Source organism: Phycodurus eques, chromosome 7, assembly GCF_024500275.1.
Source record: "Phycodurus eques isolate BA_2022a chromosome 7, UOR_Pequ_1.1, whole genome shotgun sequence".
NCBI lineage: Eukaryota > Metazoa > Chordata > Actinopteri > Syngnathiformes > Syngnathidae > Phycodurus > Phycodurus eques.
In genome coordinates, this window is record NC_084531.1 from 21,025,601 (window position 1) to 21,048,412 (window position 22,812).

General features: G+C 41.0%; 1 protein-coding gene across 6 annotated transcripts in view; it reads right to left on the reverse strand.

Moving 5' to 3' along the window:
* Positions 1-22,812, reverse strand: part of veph1 (ventricular zone expressed PH domain-containing 1) — a 92,418-nt gene that overhangs the window by 18,828 nt on the left and 50,778 nt on the right. For 4 of the 6 annotated variants that reach the window (XM_061682407.1, XM_061682406.1, XM_061682405.1 and 1 more), the window contains 6 exons: positions 20,794-21,014; positions 18,898-19,092; positions 16,254-16,636; positions 12,840-12,979; positions 12,560-12,694; positions 2,856-2,973 (listed from right to left, as the gene is read on the reverse strand). In XM_061682407.1, coding sequence (XP_061538391.1) covers positions 2,856-2,973; positions 12,560-12,694; positions 12,840-12,979; positions 16,254-16,636; positions 18,898-19,092; positions 20,794-21,014 — 1,192 coding nt within the window. Of the gene's footprint in view, positions 1-1,151; positions 2,372-2,855; positions 2,974-12,559; positions 12,695-12,839; positions 12,980-16,253; positions 16,637-18,897; positions 19,093-20,793; positions 21,015-22,812 lie in introns of those variants that run through there. The other 2 variants (XM_061682408.1, XM_061682410.1) reach the window with 2 other exon arrangements.

Below are 22,812 nucleotides of genomic sequence, written 5' to 3' on the forward strand. Positions count from 1 at the left end.
TAATGGCCTTATTTTGCAAGACCTTTGATTTTGAAGCATGCGAAGCAAACATGCAACTGTCTAGAGTCTTGGCAGTGAACATTATATTGTGAATTGAAGTTTGTGCTTATGCTTTGAGAAGAGAGGGCAAAACAAATATACTTAAATGTGGAATTTCATACAACCCCAATTCCAATGAAGTTGGGACGTTGTGTTAAACATAAATAAAAACAGAATACAATGATTTGCACATCATGTTCGACCTATATTTAATTGAATACACTACAAAGACTAGATATTTAATGTTCAAACTGATAAACATTATTGTTTTTAGCAAATAAACATTAACTTAGAATGTTATGGCTGCAACACGTTCCAAAAAAGCTGGGACAGGGTCATGTTTACCACTGTGTTAAATCATCTTTTCTTTTAAAAACATTCAACAAACGTTTGGGAATTGAGTACACTAATTGTTGAAGCTTTGTAAGTGGAATTATTTCCCATTCTTGCTTGGTGTACAGCTTTAGCTGTTCAACAGTCCGAGGTCTCCGTTGTCGTATATTACGCTTCATAATGCGCCACACATTTTCAATGGGAGACAGGTCTGGACTGCAGGCAGGCCGCTCTAGTACCCGCACTCTTTTACTACGAAGCCACACTGTTGTAACACGTGCTGAATGTGGTTTGGCATTGTCTTACTGAAATAAGCAGGGGCGTCTATAAAGAAGACGTTGCTTGGTTGGCAGCATATGTTTCTCCAAAACTTGTATGTACCTTTCAGCATTAATGGTGCCTTCACAGATGTGTAAGTTACCCATGCCATTGGCACTAACACAGCCCCATACCATCACAGATGCTGGCTTTTGAAGTTTGCGTCCATAACAGTCCGGATGGTTCTTTTCCTCTTTGGCCCAGAGGACACGACGTCCACAATTTCCCAAAAACAATTTGAAATGTGGACTCGTCGGCCCACAGAACACTTTTCCACTTTGCATCAGTCCATCTTAGATGAGCTCGGGCCCAGAGACACCGGCGGCGTTTCTGGGTGTTGTTGATAAATGGCTTTTGCTTTGCATCATAGAGTTTCAAGTTGCACTAACAGATGTAGCGCCGAACTGTATTTACTGACAGTGGTTTTCTGAAGTGTTCCTGAGCCCATGTGGTGATATCCTTTACACATTGATGTCGTGATATTGATATTATGGAGCGTAGATGATGAAATCCCTAAATTCCTTGCAATTGTACATTTAGGAACATTGTCCTTAAATTGTTCGACTATTTTCTTACACACTTGTTCACAAAGAGGTGAACCTCGCCCCATCTTTGCTTGTGAATGACTGAGCAATTAAGGGAAGCTCCTTTTATACCCAATCATGGCACCCACCTGTTCCCAATTAGCCTGTTCACCTGTGGAATGTTCCAAACAGGTGTTTGATGAGGATTCCTCAACTTTCTCAGTCTTTTTTGCCACCTGTTCCATCTTTTTTGGTACGTGTTGCAGCCATAAAATTCTAAGTTAATGATTATTTGCTAAAAACAATAAAGTTGATCAGTTTGAACATTAAACTCCAAATTCCAAACAGTAGGACCTCACGGGAATTAAACTTTATTGGAGGTTCCACTTATATGTTTCCCCCATTCGTTTTCTCAAACCTAACCTGTCCCTCTCTGATTTTTTTTAGAATTGATGTTACAGCCCTGTCGCTCACATGCATGCGCCTCAGTTCCTCATCTGGCAACATCTAAAGAGAAAAAACACCAAACACCGGAGATATGTTCAAATTGAAGTACATCAAGCTGAGCTGTTGTCAAGAAGGAAGTAAATGTCAGACAAGATTTTTGCTGAGATGAGGTTCTATACTCAATTACTACTATTTCTGTTCTTAGTCTACTGCGCTTTAGATGTGTGGTGCGGTGAAGGAAATCAATGACGGACAGGAAACAGTGACAATTCATCGAAATTCTTCTGTTGACAAGTAATATCCAAAACATATGGTAGTTATGACACTTTCAATCACTAATACTAGTCATCACCAGATGATCACTCCAAGTATACATTATGCACCATAAAGGTTGGTCAACATCAGGTTAAAAAAATAAGGTCAGCTCAAATTGTTATCATGACTGAATGTTATTCAATCCAATCATGTCAAGCATCTTTCTATCCATTTCCATTAGATGTTCCATAAGACTTTTTCCCAGGTGAATTTCGACTTTCTCTAACAAATGGAAATGTGTGACCAATCAATCTAAGAGAAAAAAAATTCATAACTGAAGAAAATTACAGAAAGATGCAATTTATGGCTCAGGGTGAGATCTTAAGTACTAACATACACATTTTGAACATGTTACCAATTCAATCTCCTGTGTCGTATGCAGCGGATGGAAGAACCTGTTGTGATACAAAAAGTAAATAACGATAGTATATATATATAACAACAGCAAACTCATTCTCTCTCTCTCTCTCTCTCTCTCTCTCTCACTCTCACACACACACACACACACACACACACACACACACACACACACACACACACAGATCTTAATGCAATTCAGGGAAGGAGACCCTCGTACAAACATGACATCATCAGGGCTAAGTGGTCTTTGAAAACGGGTCACTGGTCCAAAGTCAACTCATCAGAGATGATTGACTGATTACATAGACCCTTCACAATGAAGACGGCAAGCATTTTCATTACCTGAAATATATTACTATCCCTCAAGGGATTTGAGGTCACCACCACACGGATCATTGGAATAGTTTCAACGATGCATTCCAAAGAAACTGACTACAACTGAGATGGTGAGGAAAGATCTCTGCAGGAAATTATCGCGTGTGTGTGCGTGTGTGTGTATGTGTGTGTGCATACGTGTACCTGTGGCCTTCTCAGGGTTGTTGCACATGAAGCATAACCACCCACCCTCTTCTTCACTGTAGCCAAAAAGGTCAAAGAAGCGAACGTCCTCCAGCTGCATCTGGAGACTGTCCAGGTCCTGAAGAAGCACAGAAGCACAAACAGAAATGACATTTGAACTGAAACCAACTCTATTTTATTTCCAACATGCTACTCAGTAAAAGACGTCATTTAAATGAGGCAGGCAATCTTATAAGAGGACAATACAGCTGGCACACAGCCTTCTAAACACAAGCATTTGGCTCGAGGTAATGATGCATTTTGAATGTCGTTAAAGTACGGACCCATGTGTGTTGTGATGGGAGAAAAATTTAAACCTTGACCCTGCCCATTACAAATCAGTGCAAACATGCATGTGTTAAGAGTTATGCTTCATTCTACTTACACACAAACACACTGTACATATGCTCAAAATAAATTGTTAAAAAAGACAAAAAAAGACAATTGTTAAAACAACAAAACAAGCACAAATACTAAGGACATACCCAACTAGTCCACTCCACAAACATGGATGACACGGTGCGCTGAAAAAACATTGCAATGGAACCTAAATGGTCGAGAGAATTCGACTCGAAGTTTATGGAAAAGTATAAAGTCGCACAAAATCTTAAGAGTTTTTAAGATGTCAAATGACCTCTGCATATCTCACCAGCCCCTCAGATCAAAGAATCAACTGTGGATGTTTTTCTCTTTCTTTGGCCTTTGTTTAGGCTTTTGTGGCATTTTTTGACACCTTGACCAAATAAATGACAAGCCCCAAAAAGGGGTGGTAAGAGAAGAAGTGAGAAGAGACAAAGAATATCCATTGAAAGTTAGAGTTTGCATGTTCTCCTGTTTGCTTGGGTTTTCCTCAATTAGTCCGGCTTTCTCCCACATCCCAAAACATGTCAGGTTAATTAGAGACTCAATTTTCCAGAGGTTTAGCTCTGTATCCTGCGACTTAGTGATGATCAGTCCAGCCCTCTTGCCCAAAGTCAGCTGGGATAGGCTCCAGCTCACCCTCAACCACAGTGAGAACAAGCGGTATAGAAAATGGATGGATGGATGAATTCTGGGCACCTGAACGACCACATCACAAACAGTTTATCTGGCAATTCCGATCCACACATAATGTAAACATGAGTCGAGGAGAGAAAAAACTTACCGGATATCGGGGACCTCAAGGCTAGTGATAGCAATAGAAGTGAATATAGTTATTTGAGGGCAAAACTGTTTATGTATCTATTTCTGGGACATACAGTGTACTATGTGTGGCTGTGGGCTGAAGCAATGTATATAACTTACACATGTTGTGGAAGAGAGGAACTCAGACCATAAGAAAAGAAAAGGCAGGTAAAGATAACTAAACAAATGCTAAGGGTTATAGCAGCTAAAAATCCTTACTTGAAAGTAACAGGTACAACTCCAAAGAAAATAAAAGTTCCAGAAAGCAAACATCTGAACATAAAAGATCGCATGTATATTGTAATGGGAAATAGTCACTAACCAAACACATATGCTTTTGTTTCAACACTCAATTGATGTCAGTGTGGGTATGGGTGTATGTGTCTGTGCCAGGCTAACTCACGCACAGCTGGATGGCCTTAGCGCACCAGATAAAGGTCCTCTAGGCACATTTGAATGACGATTGAAGACGAGAGGAACATATTTAGTTAGACAACAGGATGTGGCCAAGAAGATTGTTGGGCTGTTGGATATCCTCACTTAACCCCATTTGGCATTTCAAGACCACCCCTGGTTCTCGCTGCACCTCCTCCCTGCTTTACTAGTTTTTGTCAGGGTGATGATTGGATGAATATGCTTGGTGTCCTACAGACTGCACATGTGGACCAAGACACGACTTACAGTTTTTTGTCAGTTGCTTTGGTGCATTTCTCAGATCAGAACTGAAATTCTCAAAACTCCGGAGTTGTTCACTCTTCACATCGTGTCGCACATAAAAAAAAAAAAAGTTTCTCATTTCTTGTTCTCACTTGGTCATGTCATCCATCCATCCATCCATTTTCTGAGCCGCTTCTCCTCACTAGGGTCGCGGGCATGCTGGAGACTATCCCAGCTATCATCAAGCAGGAGGCGGGGTACACCCTCAACTGGTTGCCAGCCAATCGCAGGGCACATACAAACAAACAACCATTCGCACTCACATTCACACCTACGGGCAATTTAGAGTCTTCAATAACCTACCATTCATGTTTTTGGGATGTGGGAGGAAACCGGAGTGCCCGGAGATAACCCACGCAGGCACGGGGAGAACATGCAAACTCCACACAGGCGGGGCCGGGGATTGAACCGCGGTCCTCAGAACTGTGAGGCAGACGCTCTAACCAGTCGGATAGTAGCAAGATGGCGCCTACCAGTGTTAAGAGTTATGCTTCATTCTACTTCATTCTACGGTAACACGCTCTCTAGTATTGTTTTTGTTTTTGTGTTTTTCGTCCGTCTTTGGAGACCTTACACGACTCACTTACACAAGGGGAGACCTGCTAACCATCAAGGAGGCTACTCCGGACTTTCTGTCACAAACTTTCGCAAATCCGCTCAGTTTTTTCCCCGAGTTACTCACCGGAGCGGCGTCCGCGGTATTCTGCGAATGGAGACGGAAGCGGCGCCACAGAGGGAAACGGGCCGGCATTCAGGTGAAACTCCGCAAGAGAGGACACAGATTGGCGTTCCCGTCGATCCACCTCACGAATGTACGCTCCCTCCCCAATAAAATGGACGAGCTTCATCTTCTATTAAAGACAAGTAAAGACTTCGGACGTTCCGCGGCCATGTGCTTCACAGAGACCTGGATTTGGGACGCTGTACCCGATGGCGCAGTCATGCTTCCCGGCTTTCACATTCATCGAGCGGACCAGGACATGGAATCATCGGGGAAAACAAAGGGCGGCGCCTCTGTATCAATGAAAAACGGACGTCACGGAGCTCAGCACACACTGCAGCCCGCATTTGGAGTCGCTATTTTTAAACTGTAAACCATTCTACTCGCCACGTGAGTTCGCATCGTTCATACTGGCTGGAGTCTATATACCGCCTCAAGCTAACACGAACGCCGCACTGCTAACGCTCGCCGAACAAGTCAACGAAATTGAAAAAAAACACCTGGACTCACCCCTCATTATTCTCGGGGACTTTAACAAAGCTAAACTCAACCACGAACTCCCTAAATACAAGCAGCACATCGACTGTCCAACCAGGGAAAATAATACTTTAGACCACTGCTACACTACGGTAAAAACGCATACCGTGCTATACCTCGTGCAGCCCTGGGCTCGTCTGATCACTGCTTAATTCACTTAATACCGACGTACAGGCAAGAACTTAACTGCGCGAAGCCTACAGTGAAAACAGTGAAAAAGTGGACCAAAGATGGAACTTCAAAGCTGTTTAGACTGCACAGACTGGAGTGTCTTTGAAAATTCAGCTGGCAGCCTGGATGAATATACGGACACTGTCACATCCTATATCAGTTTCTGTGAAGAGGTTTGTGTACCAACAAAATCATTTCGCACATTCAACAACAACAAGCCGTGGTTCACTGCTAAACTTAAGCAGCTTCGCCAAGCTAAGGAGGACGCATATCAGAGCAGGGACAGGGCCCTGTATAATCGAGCTAGAAACCAGCTGACTAAAGAAATTAACATTGCAAAGAGGATCTATGCAGCAAAGTTGGAAAATCAGTTTAGCGCAAACGACTCTAAATCAGTCTGGCATGCATTCCAATCGCTGACTAATTACAAGCGACGATCCCCCCAAGCTGAGAACAATAGCACACTAGCCAACGACTTGAATACCTTCTACTGCAGATTTGAAAAGGACAGTTTCACACCACACACCCACCCGGCCGCACCCGCGCCCACAATCACACCTCTGACTTCTGCGTTAACCATCCATGAACAGGATGTGAGACGCATCTTCAAACAACAAAAGATTGACAAAGCGGCAGGACCGGACCATGTGTCCCCATCCTGCCTCAAAGTCTGCGCGGACCAGCTCGCTCCAGTCTTCACTCAGATCTTCAATAGATCTCTGGAAATGTGCGAAGTTCCGTCCTGTTTCAAACGCTCCACCATCATTCCAGTCCCCGAGAAACCTGCAATCTCGGGTCTGAATGACTACAGGCCTGTCGCTTTGACATCTGTGGTCATGAAGTCCTTTGAACGTCTCGTGCTGGACCACCTCAAGAGTGTCACAGGTCCCCTGCTGGACCCCCTGCAGTTTGCCTACCAAGCGAACAGGTCTACGGATGATGCAGTCAACATGGGACTGCACTTCATCCTAGAACACCTCGACAGTGCAGGGACCTACGCGAGGATCCTGTTCGTGGACTTCAGCTCAGCGTTCAACACCATCATCCCTAAACTCCTTTCATCCAAGCTTCTCCAGCTCAGCGTCTCACCTGCCATCTGCCAGTGGATTTACAGCTTTCTGACGGGCAGGACACAGCAGGTCAGGCTGGGGGAGGCCACCTCATCCACACGCAGCATCAGCACTGGGGCGCCCCAAGGTTGTGTCCTCTCTCCGCTGCTCTTCTCTCTCTACACGAACGACTGCACCTCAGCGAACCCGACTGTCAAACTCCTGAAGTTTGCAGATGACACCACTGTCATCGGCCTCATCAAGGACGGTGACGAGTCTGCATATCGACAGGAAGCGGAGCGGGTGGAGCTGTGGTGCGGCCAACACAACCTGGAGCTGAACACGCTCAAGACTGTAGAGATGATCGTGGACTTCAGGAGGCATCCTTCGCCACAGCTGCCCCTCAGATTGTCCAGCTGCCTTGTGTCAACCGTCGAGACCTTCAGGTTCCTGGGAATTACAATCTCTTAGGACCTCAAGTGGGCTACCAACATCAACTCCGTCCTCAAAAAGGCCCAGCAGAGGATGTACTTCCTGCGGCTTCTGAGAAAGCACAGCCTGCCACCGGAGCTGCTGAGACAGTTCTACACAGCGGTCATCGAATCAGCCCTGTGTTCTTCCATCACAGTCTGGTTTGGTGCTGCTACAAAAAACGACAAACTTCGACTGCAACAGACAATCAAAACTGCTGAAAGGATTTTCGGTACCCCCCTACCCACTCTTGAGGACTTGCACGCTGCCAGAACTAAGACAAGGGCGTGCAAAATCCTCTCGGACCCTCCGCACCCCGGTCACCAGCTCTTCCAGCTCCTTCCCTCAGGTAGGCGCTACCGATCAATGCAAACTAGAACTAGTAGACATTCCAACAGCTTCTTCCCTCTTGCAATCAACTTCTTAAACAGCTAACCTATAATTCCATCACAACAAGCTGGCAATTTTTTGACTTGAGTTCGTTGTCACATTTCTGTGGGGCCAATTATGTATTACTCGTGCACTCACTGTAGTTGTCTCGCCATGCTGCACTATTTGCATATACTTGGCCACTCATGCCAGAGTAGCATCTGCTCCATTTGCACACTGATTGAGGAGTATCTGTAACATTTGCACAACCAACATTGTCCCAGATTATCGCACTACTCGTCACTTTAAACCGCATACACTCCTTGAAGTCTCAGCGCCCTTTGCACAATGGTCATTGCACCGGACTATTGCAATATTAGTCATTTGAACTGCTCTAAGTAGTAGAGGACTCTGCATCTTTTTGCACAATTGTTTTTTGTCAATGTCTTTATGTCTCCAAAGTGTTCTGTAAATTTACTGTCTGTTGTACTAGAGCGGCTCCAACTACCGGAGACAAATTCCTTGTGTGTTTTGGACATACTTGGCAAATAAAGATGATTCTGATTCTGATTCTGATATAATGGATTTCTGTTGAATAGTCTCATCCCCCACAACATTTAGACATTCATTCATCGCATAAGTCTTTTAATTAAAAATGGTTGAACACGTTGTCATCAGATGTCATCATGTCAAGCATCTTTCTATCAATTTCCATTAGATGTTCCATAAGACTTTTTTCCAGGTGAATCTTGACTTTCTCTAACAAAGGGAAATGTGTGAGCATAAGAGCAACCAGTTTTCTGAAGTAGCGCAAATGTGCTTCTCGTGAACCATCAACTGGCAAGTATAAATATAGCCTGAGCACAACACAATGTTACAATGTCAGACAATGAAAGGATAAGGACAGGGTCAACAGCCAGAGAGAAGAAGACGAGGAAGAGGAGTGAGGCCGTGTGGCAAAGGAGTTGGGAGGCAAAACATAGTAAGAAGCGGAAGAGGCTGAGGACACATGATCGTTCCTGATGACAAAAGAGCCACACTTGTAGACCACATTCTCAATCATGGGCTTAGGTGTAGGAACATTCGAACATCCCTCCAGAGTACGTTGTTATATTGACAACATGACTCAGTAATCTGACTGTCTTAACCCAACACAATGATACAAGGGCTTGTGCATTCTGATGGCACATGTTCATTGATACAGAACTAACAGATGAACTAAGGATTTTGAGCAAGAGACTGGCTTCTGCAGGTGAGCCATGGTTTTGCTATTTGTATTAACAGTTTTTTTTTTTTTTAAATGCAGTTTTGAAAATTTCGAAGATGAGAGAAATGAAAATGTACCAAATGTACTAAAGCGACTGACAAAAAACTGTAAGATACAGTACCTTCTAACATCGAAATCCCAACTGTAGTGATGCCTTTAGATATGAGTGACCTTATGTAGGCGTTTTTTGAGATATCATCATCATCATCACAAGCCTGATTATTTCGCTTTGACTACCGAGCAAAGCGTTGGAAGCCGAGCGCTCTATGGTGGCTCTGAACTCAACTCAGCTGACTTCACAACAAGCAGCCATTTGGCATAGCAAGCAAATCGTCAAAAAAGAGGCTTCAAGCTATTTAATGCCACATCCACTTAAAGGTTACTTTCAAACTAAACATACAACAAAGAGAATTACACGTTGAATATTTAAAACAACCACATAACTTTGCCTTTAAGTTGGCTAGCCTAATACTAACACAAAAAAGTAAATGCCATCAACGGGCTAACAAGTAGCATCTACAGTATGTGGTGGTGTTATAAAGCTTTCAGGAACACACGTAGACAGACAATATAACAATACTCACAGGCATATATTCTTTATCTGATGTGAAAAAAAACACTACTATTACTGCAGATTACAAAGCCACTTACAGTAGTTGAGTGAAACTCTTCTTCGTTTGTTGGCTTGACTGTATTATATTCTAGTACAATAGCACAAAAGTACAATATTATGGAGTGCTATTTTCCTTTTTTTAGATTTTTTTTGGGGGGAGGCTGTAACACATCAATGTCATTTCCATTCATAAAGATACAGTAATTTGAGACTTGAGTGTTTTGAGTTAGGAGCATGGCCACAGGATGTATTAAACTCATATTTCAAAGCACCACTGTATTTATTATACATAATTTTACGACTTTACCCATCCATCCATTATTTATATAAAGTGGGTACGGAAAGTATTAGCCTTATATAGACAGGTGTGTGGCTTTCCTAATCAAGTCGAATCAGTATAATTAAACACAGCTGGACTCCAATGAAGGTGTAGAACCATCTCAAGGATGATCAGAAGAAATGGACGGCACCCGGCACAGCAAAGGGTCTGAATAATTATGGGTGTGTGATATTTCAGTTTTTCTTTTTTAATAAATCTGCAAAAATTTCAATAATTCAGTTTTTTTATTCTGTCAATTTGTGGTGCTGCGTGTACATTAATGAAGGGGGAAAATGAACTTAAATTATTTTAGCAAATGGCTGCAATATAACAAAGAGAGAAAATTTAAGGGGTCTGAATACTTCCTGTACTCACTGTATATGCTGGTCGGCCACTGTACACACACACACACACACACTCGCACACACACACACACACACACACACACACACACACACACACACACACACACATATATATATATATATATATATATATATATATATATATATATATATATATATATATATAAAAAACACACAAGCACAGGGAGAACACGCAAACTTCCCGCAGAAAGTTCAGAGGCATGACTCGGACCTTAAGAAGACATGGTAACCCCTCTCCTTTGGACAAAACATTGTTATCTCAAGTGTGGCTCCACTATTCCTTATTTTCCATCCTGTCTCCTGTCTTCAGCCTTCCTCACACCTCCTCCTCCTCTGCCAAACTTTATCAACAGAGCAGCTATATCAACAAATGTTTCCACTCAGGACACAGGGGGGGGGAAAGGTGAAACAATAATCATTAATTATCTCCTCCATCCCAGACTTCCACTCAGCTCAACTTCCCTTCGTATCTGCCGGCATTCCTCTTTTCCTCTTCCTCTCCTGTCTTTTTGAAATGACTTGAGAAAAGAGATGTTTTTGGGAAAATAACTTAAACTCTTTGCTACCGTTACCCCATTTTAACTAACATCTGTCCCCTTTTCAGATTTTAAAACTCCATCTATCGCCTCTTCCCAGAAGCTTTCATGATGTGTCATAAAATTTCTGAGCTGAATCATAAAAGGCAGAACTTCAATTTCAAAGGCCTTAAACATCGCAACAGTCTCCGATTTAAATCTCTGTCAGGAATAATATTCCTGTCTCACAGGGTCATATTCCTCCCTTTCCTCCCTCTCGCTCTTAATATGTTTTACATTTTGTTAAAACATTTAAAGATTTATTTTTCACACCCCACACACAAAAAGGAACACTTCACACAATGCTTGCAACACATGCATGTTCCCAATAGCTTTCATGGACACACAGTCCTTTCCTTGAGTACACGAGCAGGAGCAATGTGCTGTATCGTGAACATTTAGTAGGAAATTGTACAAAAAGTTCAGCAACATGAGCATCACAAATAGCATATGTCCAAACCACTGTACACGCCCCAAAACCGAGTCAAGTGCAAAAACACTTACAAAATATGGCGGACATAATGACATATGAGGAAAAAAATTAGAAATGCTGCATTTTGTACTACATTCACCGTGTTTTGAGTAGGCATGCATCAAATAAATTGTATCCACTTAAGTGGAAGATCCTCTTCGGTGTGAGAATCAACGACCACTCACAAGTTCGTTGTTTTTGTACAAAGTTCTACATTTGTAAGCGGAATAAATACATAAACCTAAAAAAAAGTTTGGGCTAATCCACTTTCATTGAGGCAAAAATGAATTAAACATAAAGTATCATAAAAGCAGAAGGTCACAATCATAAGTGTCCTGTCCAAGCTTTGATTACATCTGTACTTTGCATTCCGTTATATGTTGGTTTCATCTGTGGGAGTGTGAATATGTGAATGTGTTTATGAAGACTTGAATTTGTGTGGGAGTATGGGAGCGTGTTTAGGCTCCATCTCATAACCACAGCAGCCACAGCTCACACTAAGAAAATGACTGCTGCAATCTTTTCAGAGGAACCATTTGACTTGTTACTTCATGAGGGCACAACTTGCTCCCTCACTTGAAACAAACATGTTTGAAAGTGTTGAATGATAAATGGAGATTTTGCAGCTGACGTCGTCAACGCTGTACATATTTAGTATAATTCATCACCCCCCAAAATAAATAAATAAATAAATAGAATAGCTATAAAATGGCACAATTTTGTCAAAATGTGTTCTTATTGCCCAATTTTTTTCCCAGTACAGCATTTCTGCAGTGTCTGCATTATTTGTGGTGTGTGTTGCAGGAATAACTGCCATAAATCGTAGTGAAATACCTTTCTGTGTGGGGTGGCGTGTTGCGTCATTGCCATGTGGAAGCTGTGAGCTCCTTTGAGTTGTGTGTTCCCCCAAAGAGAAGCCAACCTCTGAACACACTCATCTCCAGAACAAAGCGGAACGTTGGACTTACTCTACAAAAGACAACAATAACAAAGAATAAAGTGAATCTTTGGGTTGACGACAGAATTTCTGACTGGAGTGAAATGTAAAGAGGCCTTTGGAGACTTGTTGGTCGAAGAATTTTGTTCTTAATGATAGCAGGGTGTTTGGGTGCACCTGTAGATGGAGAAGCATGATGTGTATCCAAAGATGAGGCCGGCGGCTGCTCAGGTTAAAACTGGACTTGGCATACAGGCAGTAATGACCCTTCAGTGGACAGGAGAACGACAGCTTGGCCACACAGCCTCTGTTTGATTCTGTAATTAGATACAACAGAACTCAATGACATTGTGTCTTAGTGAGCGCAGGATATGTAAAAGAGCAATTCCACCAACACAGTGATGTCATCCGTCTAATTCTGCTGCATATACACAGATTTTCGGTCCAAATGTATTCTTTTGTTCTAAAAAACGCCATTATCAAGGAGAATATATAAGGCACACAGAGTAAAGCAAATACAGTCCCTTCTCCTGTATCAGGTACACTGAATTATGGTTCTACCAGGCACACTTGTTTGGGTATTTTTGAATGCCCGAAAGGTTACAATCCTCAACTGACGGACCTCAAACGAGCCGAACCACCTTCAAACAGCGTGTTGGTCAAATGAATTCCCAGCATCTCATATTAATTTTCTGCTACAATGCTGTTGGTGTAGTGAATTTAATAAAACATCACTTTTCTATATTGTGCCATTGAGTTGTCTGACATTCTAAATGTCTTGTTTCTGCATTCTCCATGCATGTGTATCAGTGATTGGACTCTAGGGCGCGCGATTGCGTGCAATTATTTGTATAATCTTCTTCCCCCAAGAAGAAGTGCAAACACTTTGTTTTGGTAGGTCAGCCAGCAAAACGATGACATCATCTAACTGAGACCACTGTTCTCATCACAGTTGGAGTTGTTGGACTTGGTTCTTTTCAAGAGACCAAATACTAAGGAAGTGAATGGAAATGTTTGAATTATAATGCTGTGTTTATTTAGGTACATTCATCTTCAGATGTATTCAATTACAAAGACAGAAAAGGATTAGTTTGTTCTTGGAGTTTGTTTCCTGTTATAAATGTGTGCATATGTTGAATGTGTTAGGTAACTCCTGGCTGGTTCTTAGTTCACATTGCATTAAAGGCATAGCAAAAACTCCTGTCAATAAATACACCTTGTCTGCACATGTACTCTTAACTTTTGCATTGCGTGTCTGCTCTTCATCTCCACGTTGGCCAGGGATGAAGGGATAGGCATCCTGTAAATTCAGTGTTGTGGTTGTGCTGTACTGTACAATTACAGCATGTTGTTTTGATGGCCGCTGGTTGGTTAGTCTCTCTCAATTTTCTTAACTCTTGGGGTCTTATGAGGAAACAATGACAGCAGCGACATGGACGAATCTGAACCAGGCAGCATTAACGATGACAGTTACAGATTCAAAGAATCACGATAATCGTCATCCATGATTTATTTAAGAGAATTGAAGTTGTCAGCGACACGAATGATTCGTGGCCAAAGCCGTGTGTCTTGTCCCAGCTTAAAAACTATAAGAATTTTCGATTCAAAATTGGAAAATACACGTAAAAATAAGGTGCATTTCTCTTCTGTAGTTATCATTAGCTTTTCTTTTTAGCTAACATGTTCATCATAATCATGTTGCATGTAACATGATATTTTTTTCTTACTCTCAGCACGAACACTTTGAAAAAAATAAAGAAAGAACTTTTCAACATAACGGGAAACCGTTTTTTTTTCTCATTATGCCAAGTTATCACATAATTGGCAGTAAAAAAAAAAAAAGATATATATATTTTTTTTACTTTTGTTCTTAGGTATACAGTATTTCAGAGTCAACAGTATTTTACTTTTTCCGAAGTATCTGTACTCCACTGTGTGTGTACCTTTGCCATCTCTGCAAATCTCTCTACTAGACAACTATTTTACATCAACAGTGCATCATTTCAGGATTATGGAGGCCACTGTGCCCTTAGAAACCTTAAGTGCAGCATATTATTTTTTTTGTAACCTTGGCCAGATCTGTGCCTTGCCACAATTCTGTGTCTGAGCTCTTCAGGCAGTTCCTTTGACCTAATGATTCACATTTGCTCTGACATGCACTCTGAACTGTAAGGTCTTATATAGACAGGGGTGTGGCTTTCCTAATCAAGTCCAATCAGTATAATCAAACAGTTAGACTCCAATGTAGGTGTAGAACCATTTTAAGGATGATCAGAAGAAATAATGAACAGCACAGAAGTTAAATATATGAGTGTCACAGCAAAGGGTCTGAATTCTTATGGCTGTGTGATATTTCAGTTTTTCTTTATTAATAAATCAGCAAGAATTTCCCCCCCAAAAATTCTGTCAATATGGGGTGATATGTGTACATTAATGAGGGAAAAAATTAACTTAAATGATTTTATCAAATGGCTGCAATATAACAAAGAGTGAAAAATTTAAGGGGGTCTGAAAACTTTCCGTACCCACTGTATATTGTTATATTGGATGTAACCCAATACAACTTACCCTTCTTTCCACCTGTGTCTTTCTTAATACATACCAGCCACAGTTTAATATAACACCCTATTTTTCTTAACATATACAAACATGTGAATTTAGTAGTTTACGTCACATTATAATGAAATGTATGCTGAAAATAAAACCTTTTTTTCCCCCACAGTTCTCACAAGGGAGCTTGTCATAAAAGCGCAGCCATTAATCAGGCATGCAAACAGCACCCCAACATGCCCTTTGCTGGCCCAAAACTCAGATTGGAGGCGAGTAATTTAATATTTGCTGAGCTCTGATGTCAGAGACTCCTTGTTAAAAGCACACACACGTTGAAATGAAATGAAATTTAAGATGAGATGAAATTGCACATTTATGCCCTCTTTACCGCCTCTACTCCTCAACCTTTACCTCCTCTTAACACAAATGTTATTTTGACATTGAATTATTGATGAAGGCAAAAAAAACAAAAACAAACAAAACAAAAAAGCGCAGAAATATCAATGTTTGTGGATTTCTGTATAAAAGAGGTTAATGATTGTCAACATTACTTCAACTGTGTTTACATTTGCTGGCTTGACACTTTCTGTTCTAATTCCTGTTGACAAGCTCATATTTCCATTTTGCTACATGTAGAAATTAATAGATTTAGTTGGACCGTCTATCTGCTGTTCAGTGTTTTTCTTTTGTTACAAACCATTTAATGTGTAAGTGTCAAAACAATTGCTGAAAAAAAGACAATGTATGTGGAATAATTCACTTTACTCACTATTTTAGTTTATAGTATTTCTAGTTTTTAAATTTAGCACACTCTCATGAGGCAAGTCATACAAAGAGGATAGTGAGCCCTAAAACTATTTAAAAAAAGATAAATAAAAAAAAATAAAAACAACTGATAGCTTTGTTACACTAGAGTTTATGAAGGAAATTTAGATGAATGCCCAACCCTATTACAAACCAATCATGTGAAAGTCAATGAATGAAACCTAAAGTGATGCATGTGCGCGTTAAGGTTAATACGGACATCACTGGTCATCTTACCTTCTATTGCACATTGTTCTGGTATGGGGATCTGTTGGACCATGTCCTTACAAAATTCTTGGATCATCTCCAGATTGTCTCTTAAGTGGATGAAGAGTCTGTCAGCTACCCCCGCCTCCTCCTCCACCTTCTCCTCCTCTTTGTTCTTCTGCCCGCTGTGATCTCTCTGTGCCTCTTTGACCCCACTGTCTGGCGCGGGAGTGACGGTGGATGTGGGTGCATTGTCTGTCAGTTTCTTGGCGGGAGGCGTCACTTCCCGGTGTTCTGCTGAATGCTGGCAGGGCAAAGTGCAGGTGATGTTGTCTGGACTCAGCTCCACTCCTTCTCCGTCGTCTGAGTTGATGGACGGCAAGCGTACAGCATGAAGAGCCAGGCTCTTTGACCTATGAGAGACCATAGTGTCACCATGGTTGAGTGTGATTTCAAGCCCAAAACATCCATAAATGTTCCACTTGATCCTTGCTGCAAATAAATCAGACAACACATTGGGTTGTATTTGCTTCTGACACCTTTGAAACACCAGCCATACACTTCGTGTATGCCATTACGTCATGCCTGTTACATTTAAATGTATTGTCCCGCTATTGTTAAAGGAATCCTACTCTATTTAACAATTGGGTTTGTGTGCGTGTGTGTATAGCAGTTTGTAACATTGTCCTTTATTGTTTATCACAGGGATAGATATAGAGACTCTATATATCCATCCATTTTCTGAGCCACTTCTCCTCACTAGGGTCGCGGGGGTGCTGGAGCCTATCCCAGCTGTCATCGGGCAGGAGGCGGGGTACACCCTGAACTGGTTGCCAGCCAATCGCAGGGCACATAGGAACAAACAACCATTCGCACTCACAGTCATGCCTACGGGCAATTTAGAGTCTCCAATTCATGCATGTTTTTGGGATGGATTTGTGGGAGGAAAACCGGAGAGCCCGGAGAAAAACCCACGCAGGCACAGGGAGAACATGCAAACTCCACACAGGCGGGGCCGGGGATTGAACCCGGGTCGTCAGAACTGTGAGGCTGACGATCAAACCAGTCGTCCACCGTGCCGCCTCTATATATATATATATATATATATATATATATATATATAAAAAAAAAAAAAAATATATATATATATATATATATATATATATATATATATATATATATATATATATATATATATATATTTTTTTTTTTAATATATATATATATATATATATATATATATATATATATATATATATATATATATATATATATATAAATACACACACTCTATATATATATATATATATATATATATATATATATATATAAATACACACACTCTATATATATATATATATATATATATAGTGTGTGTGTTTTCTCCCACTTTCTTTGAACACGTTTAAACATAACAAAGTTATGTTGAAAAGTTCTTTCTTTATTTTTTTCAAACCCGTCCTGTTCGGCTGTGCGGTCATGCAGAATGGAGGATCTGTATCCCTATTACTGTAACAGTTTTTGCGTGCAACACTAGGTTTTTTTATACTGTCACTGTGGTTCTTTGTATTATGAGGGATATTTACTGAAAATCTCACCCTTTACACTTCAATGTAAATTTATTTGAAAACATCCATCCATCCATTTTCTGCACCGCTCACCCTCACGAGTGTCACAGGCATGCTGGAGCCTATCCCAGCTATCTTCGGGCAAGAGGCGGAGTACACCCTAAACTGGTCGCCAGCCAATCGCAGGCCACATAGATACAAACAACCATTCGCACTCACATTCACACATACGGACAATTTAGAGTCTTCAATCAACCTACCATGCATGCGAGAGGAAACCAGAGTACTCGGAGATCACATTGTAGTTACAATTTCTCAGCGGGCTGTTATGACAGTGAAACCATATACAGTAAATGTTGAATCACCTCATCATATTATTACATATACACAAAAAAATAGGGGTAACTACTTTTTAAATCAAAAGACAAGGATAATAGTTTGTTCAACTATTGTTCAAGTTAGTGTAAAAAGGGGTTTGGTAACAGGAAAATGCAATATCTCAACATTATTGTTTATTACATATGATAATTTGGAATTTTGGTACAGATTTTAGCAAGAATCATGGAAGTTGGGGCGCATGATTTGCTTCGGCGGGCCACATAAAATGATGTGGCAGGACTTGAGTTGGACACCTGTGCTTTAAGAGGCGGGACCGAGTGGGTGGCATGTGATGTCGGTGAGTCTGTGTGTGAGTGCCTGGGTGTGATCTGCGGCCGAGGGCAGCTCCTACGTGAGTGTGTTTATTGTCTTTATGTGTTTTACTGTTCTCTAGGCGTTCAATAAACAGCTGAGAATAAACAGCTGGGTTCGAGGCGGGGTACACCCTGGACATGTCAATCACAGGGAACATATAGACATAAAGTACTTCTAGAGTTATAAATGACAGAGTCTGCAATTCAACATGCATGCTAGCTATCTGAATGTGGGAGGAAGCAGGAGTACCCCTAAAAAAAAACATGCAACCACAAATACAACATGCAACCTCCACACAGGAAGGCTCACGGATCCTTTTGTGACTGTGAGGCAGATGCTGTAACTGTGTTCCTCAAAACAAAAACCTCTTTCAATTGGATTCAGTGTGTGTTGATTATCACATTCTCCCCCACCTGTTGAATCTCATGTCTCGTTGCTCCTCCGTCATCGCTTGGTTCAGGCTGTATCGCCGCTGGGGGGCGGGAGAGTCCTCCTGCGCCTCCGCCTCACCCCCTGCCAACACCTGCTTCCTCGGCTCAGACCCCCCACCTCCTCCTTCCGCTCCTTGAAGCGATGCATTGGGAGATGGCGAGCAATGGCTATTCTCGCTGGAACACACACAAAAGGGTCAATGTATTTAGTACATGAGATGAAATTGACATTCATTTTAGTTGCCTTCCCTCACATTCTGGCTCACCTTTCAGTATTCTCACATTCTCACACTGGCTTGCTGTAGTTCTCTGTCTGTCACCTTGTACTCCCCCTTTTTTCAGCAGCCCCATTCTCCCCCAGGCTTTTTATGCTTCTTTTTATGCACTGCCAAGTATTCCCACAATCTTGCTCTTTGTTCGTGTCTCAGTTTCCTCTGCCAAAGTAGTTAATAACAATAATTGCTATGTCACTCAGAAGGGCACATACTTCATTTAAGGTTGAACTGTTAACAAAAGAGAGAAAACAAAAACCTAATTTGCATTAGTTTGCTCATATTTGTGTTTGTTTGTTTGTTTTTCTGTATGCTAGCTAGCAGGCTCCTTTCCGGTTAATATGAGAATGAATTTTGAATGATTAAGGGAGAATTAAATGGACAGGAGGCTACCATTTTCATTCTGGAAAGACATGTCCCTTAGGACAGATTTGCCCCCAAATATAATTGGTGGCATCATGATGGTGAGTCGTGAGGTCACAGGTTCGAATCTCAGCTAGTGTGTGAAGTTTGAATGTTCTCCCCATGCTTGCGTGGGTTTTCTGAGTACTTCGGCATCCTCCCAAATCCCCAAAACATGCATGTTAGTTTGATTGAAGACTAAATTGTCCACAGATGTGAATGTGAGTATAAATGGCAGAAAAACAGTCGATATGTGCCCTGCAATTGGCTGGCGACCAGTCCAAGGTATACCCCTTCTCCTGCCCAAAGTTAATTGGTGTAGGCTCTAGCTCACTTATGAACTTGGTATTATGTAGCTTTATAGATGTAATTAGTACTTTCTCAGCACATGGGCCACCCCCAACTAAATTGCATGGAAATTATGAGTCCTGTAGATTTTGTAGTAATGAAAAACAAAACAATTTACCACCCCATTTCACTATCGTGAGAGGAGAGGACCCCAAGCAAAGCCCTCAATCCTGCACATAATGCGTTTCATCCTCCCAAATGCACAAAAACACATGGTGACTTGACATGCATGCATGCTTTTATTATGCAACCCTGTGGGTGGGGTGTTAGATTGTGTTCAATCATTCACAAATTGTCCCTCGATACAAATAAACAATTCACAAACACAAACACAAAAACGAGATGAGGCGGCCTTAACTCTTTTTTGTGTGTGTAAACTACAAACAGACGACAGCATATAGTCACTGCAGACGTATCTATGTCAAAGAGTGAGGAAAGTCAGTTGTCGGAGAAAACCTGAAAACTGACCCAAAAAGGTGGTAGCCTACCTCAAGCCTCCCGGAATGGATATTATCCAAGAGCAATTGGGTTCTTGCTATACCAACTGGATCTTTGACTTAATACATCGTCAGCAGATTGTTTGATTGTTTGGCTGTGGAACAATTATAGATCCAGTACCTTGTGCTTACCCTACAATGGCAATCAATCGCAGTGCACTTACATATAGACTAAGGCTAAGAAGAAAGTATGCACCATCCGAACCAATTCATAAATTCCAATGAAAAAAAGAATATCGAATTTAAAAAAAATCCACTCTTAACACTCCCCACATCACAGGATAATCCTTCAGGAAAATATTTTAAAGACATCATTCCTTTGCATATGGAGAACAAACGACGAGTGTGCCTTTTCTGACCTACGATGTGCAGTGGTACTCTCCTCCAGCCGCCTCCCCAGTAGTCTTGCTATGGCTGTGAACGAATTGCTCAGCCTGTAGAGGTCTTTCCCGTAACCTCCGAGCACAGACGGGTAACGGTCCGTCAGAGCTCGGATTTCCAGCAGCAGCGTGTGGTGAAAAGTGTGATCCATGTTGCCCAGAAGAGACACTAGGTAGCCCAAAGAACTGTGTGCATGTGCCTGAAGATAACGAAGAGCACATTAGTATAAAAATGATTGTCTTCATACAAATCCCATTATAAAAACTTTGAGACCTGGGTCAACTGTTTCTCTGCACCTACAAGGTCTACGTGGATGGATGATCTTGGTATCAAAGTAAAGGGGATACTTTAATGGTTACTGTAGATGTGAACATTTACATATTTACAGTAATGGGTATTTGTAAATAAAGATCTTGACTTCAGGTATTAAGATGCTACATTATTTTTTTTTAAATTGGCATATTTATTCTTTATCAACCATACTTTCAATTGAGTTCATTTTTTGGGAGATAAAACACATTTGTTGAAGACCTCTAAGTACCTTTCTTCTAAACACATATTTGACCCACAGAAAAGGTTCTGAATACTACAGTGCCCTATTTTCCCACTGGCCTCTGTTGTACTCTTTTTTTTTTTTTTTTTTTTTTTAATATTATCCAACACCAAAACAGGCTGGTCACTTTTGTCACACAAAAATAAATTAATAATTATATCTTTTGATGCATGTGTGTTCTGTTCTGGCAGAAGGAAACCCTCATAAGCACTGTCAATCATGCAGCATGATTACCCCCCTGTACTGGATCTAATAACATAGTGTGAGTGGAGTAAAGGTGGTAGGATTCAATGTCAGTGCTCTTGCAATGTTAAATCCAAATAAGGACCCCCCATTTGTTGATTTAAAAAAAGTGGACGAAAGAAGAAAAAAACAGAAGTTTCAAAGCTTGCTCTCTGGACTAATAAACCTTTACACAAGTACTTTGGCAGTCTTCATAAGACAATATTACATCTAATACAAGATATTAACAGGAACATATTGCAACAAAACATCAAACACAGTACCAAAAAAAAAACTGCTTGGCACAATTATTACATCACAGCAGTGGGGGGAAAAGCTCCGACAAAACATGGACTGATAGGTCCTTTGAATCCAGCTATTAAAAACATCTTGTGTTGGAAATAATTTAAAATCAACATACAATCTACAATAATCGAACCATGTTTATTGTTGAGTTTCAGTTTCATAACCTAAAAGAAAAATAGTTTTTTGTTGTTATTGTTGAATCGGCTTCCTTCACTATACCTGAGAGACAAAAATGAGTGATGAATGTTGTTCCTTCATAGTTTGGGCATGTTTCACAAGTTCTCTCTGTGGGATAATAATCTCAAGTGTGGATGCTAAACCCAACTGAAAGACTAAAAGTCAGTGGGTTTCCACACACCATGCCAAGAAGATATTTAGGAGTCTCTGTGGTGTAGCACAAGAAAGAAATAGAAGGTTTTTGGGGTGTAGATTGGAGATACCAAGATGTTATTATTACAACTCAGTGCTGGCTTTATTGTCTTGATATTTTAAATTATAAAAGGGCTATGGTGCTTCCAAAAATGACAACCTAAGCGGGTCTTACATAACGTTCATTTTAGAGCATCCCTGATCATGTGAAGCCTTTACAGATAACACTTAATGCAAAAGTGGGAATAGTTTTGGGAGAAAAAAAACATCCAAAAGAATCAAAATTAAGAGTTTCTTTATTTTTTACATTTGTTTGAACAAATAAATGCTCTATTTAATCATTAGTTTTATTCATCCGTTTACTAAACCACCTGTCCTCATTAGGCTCGCCGCTGAGCTGGAGCCTATCCCGGATGACTTTGGCAAGCACCATGGTACACCCTGGACTGGTTACTAGCCAATCACAGCATTAGTTTTATGCTCTCCAAAAAATTATCCTGGACTGTTAAGAGATAAGGACCAAATTACATGGAGGAATACTGACTGT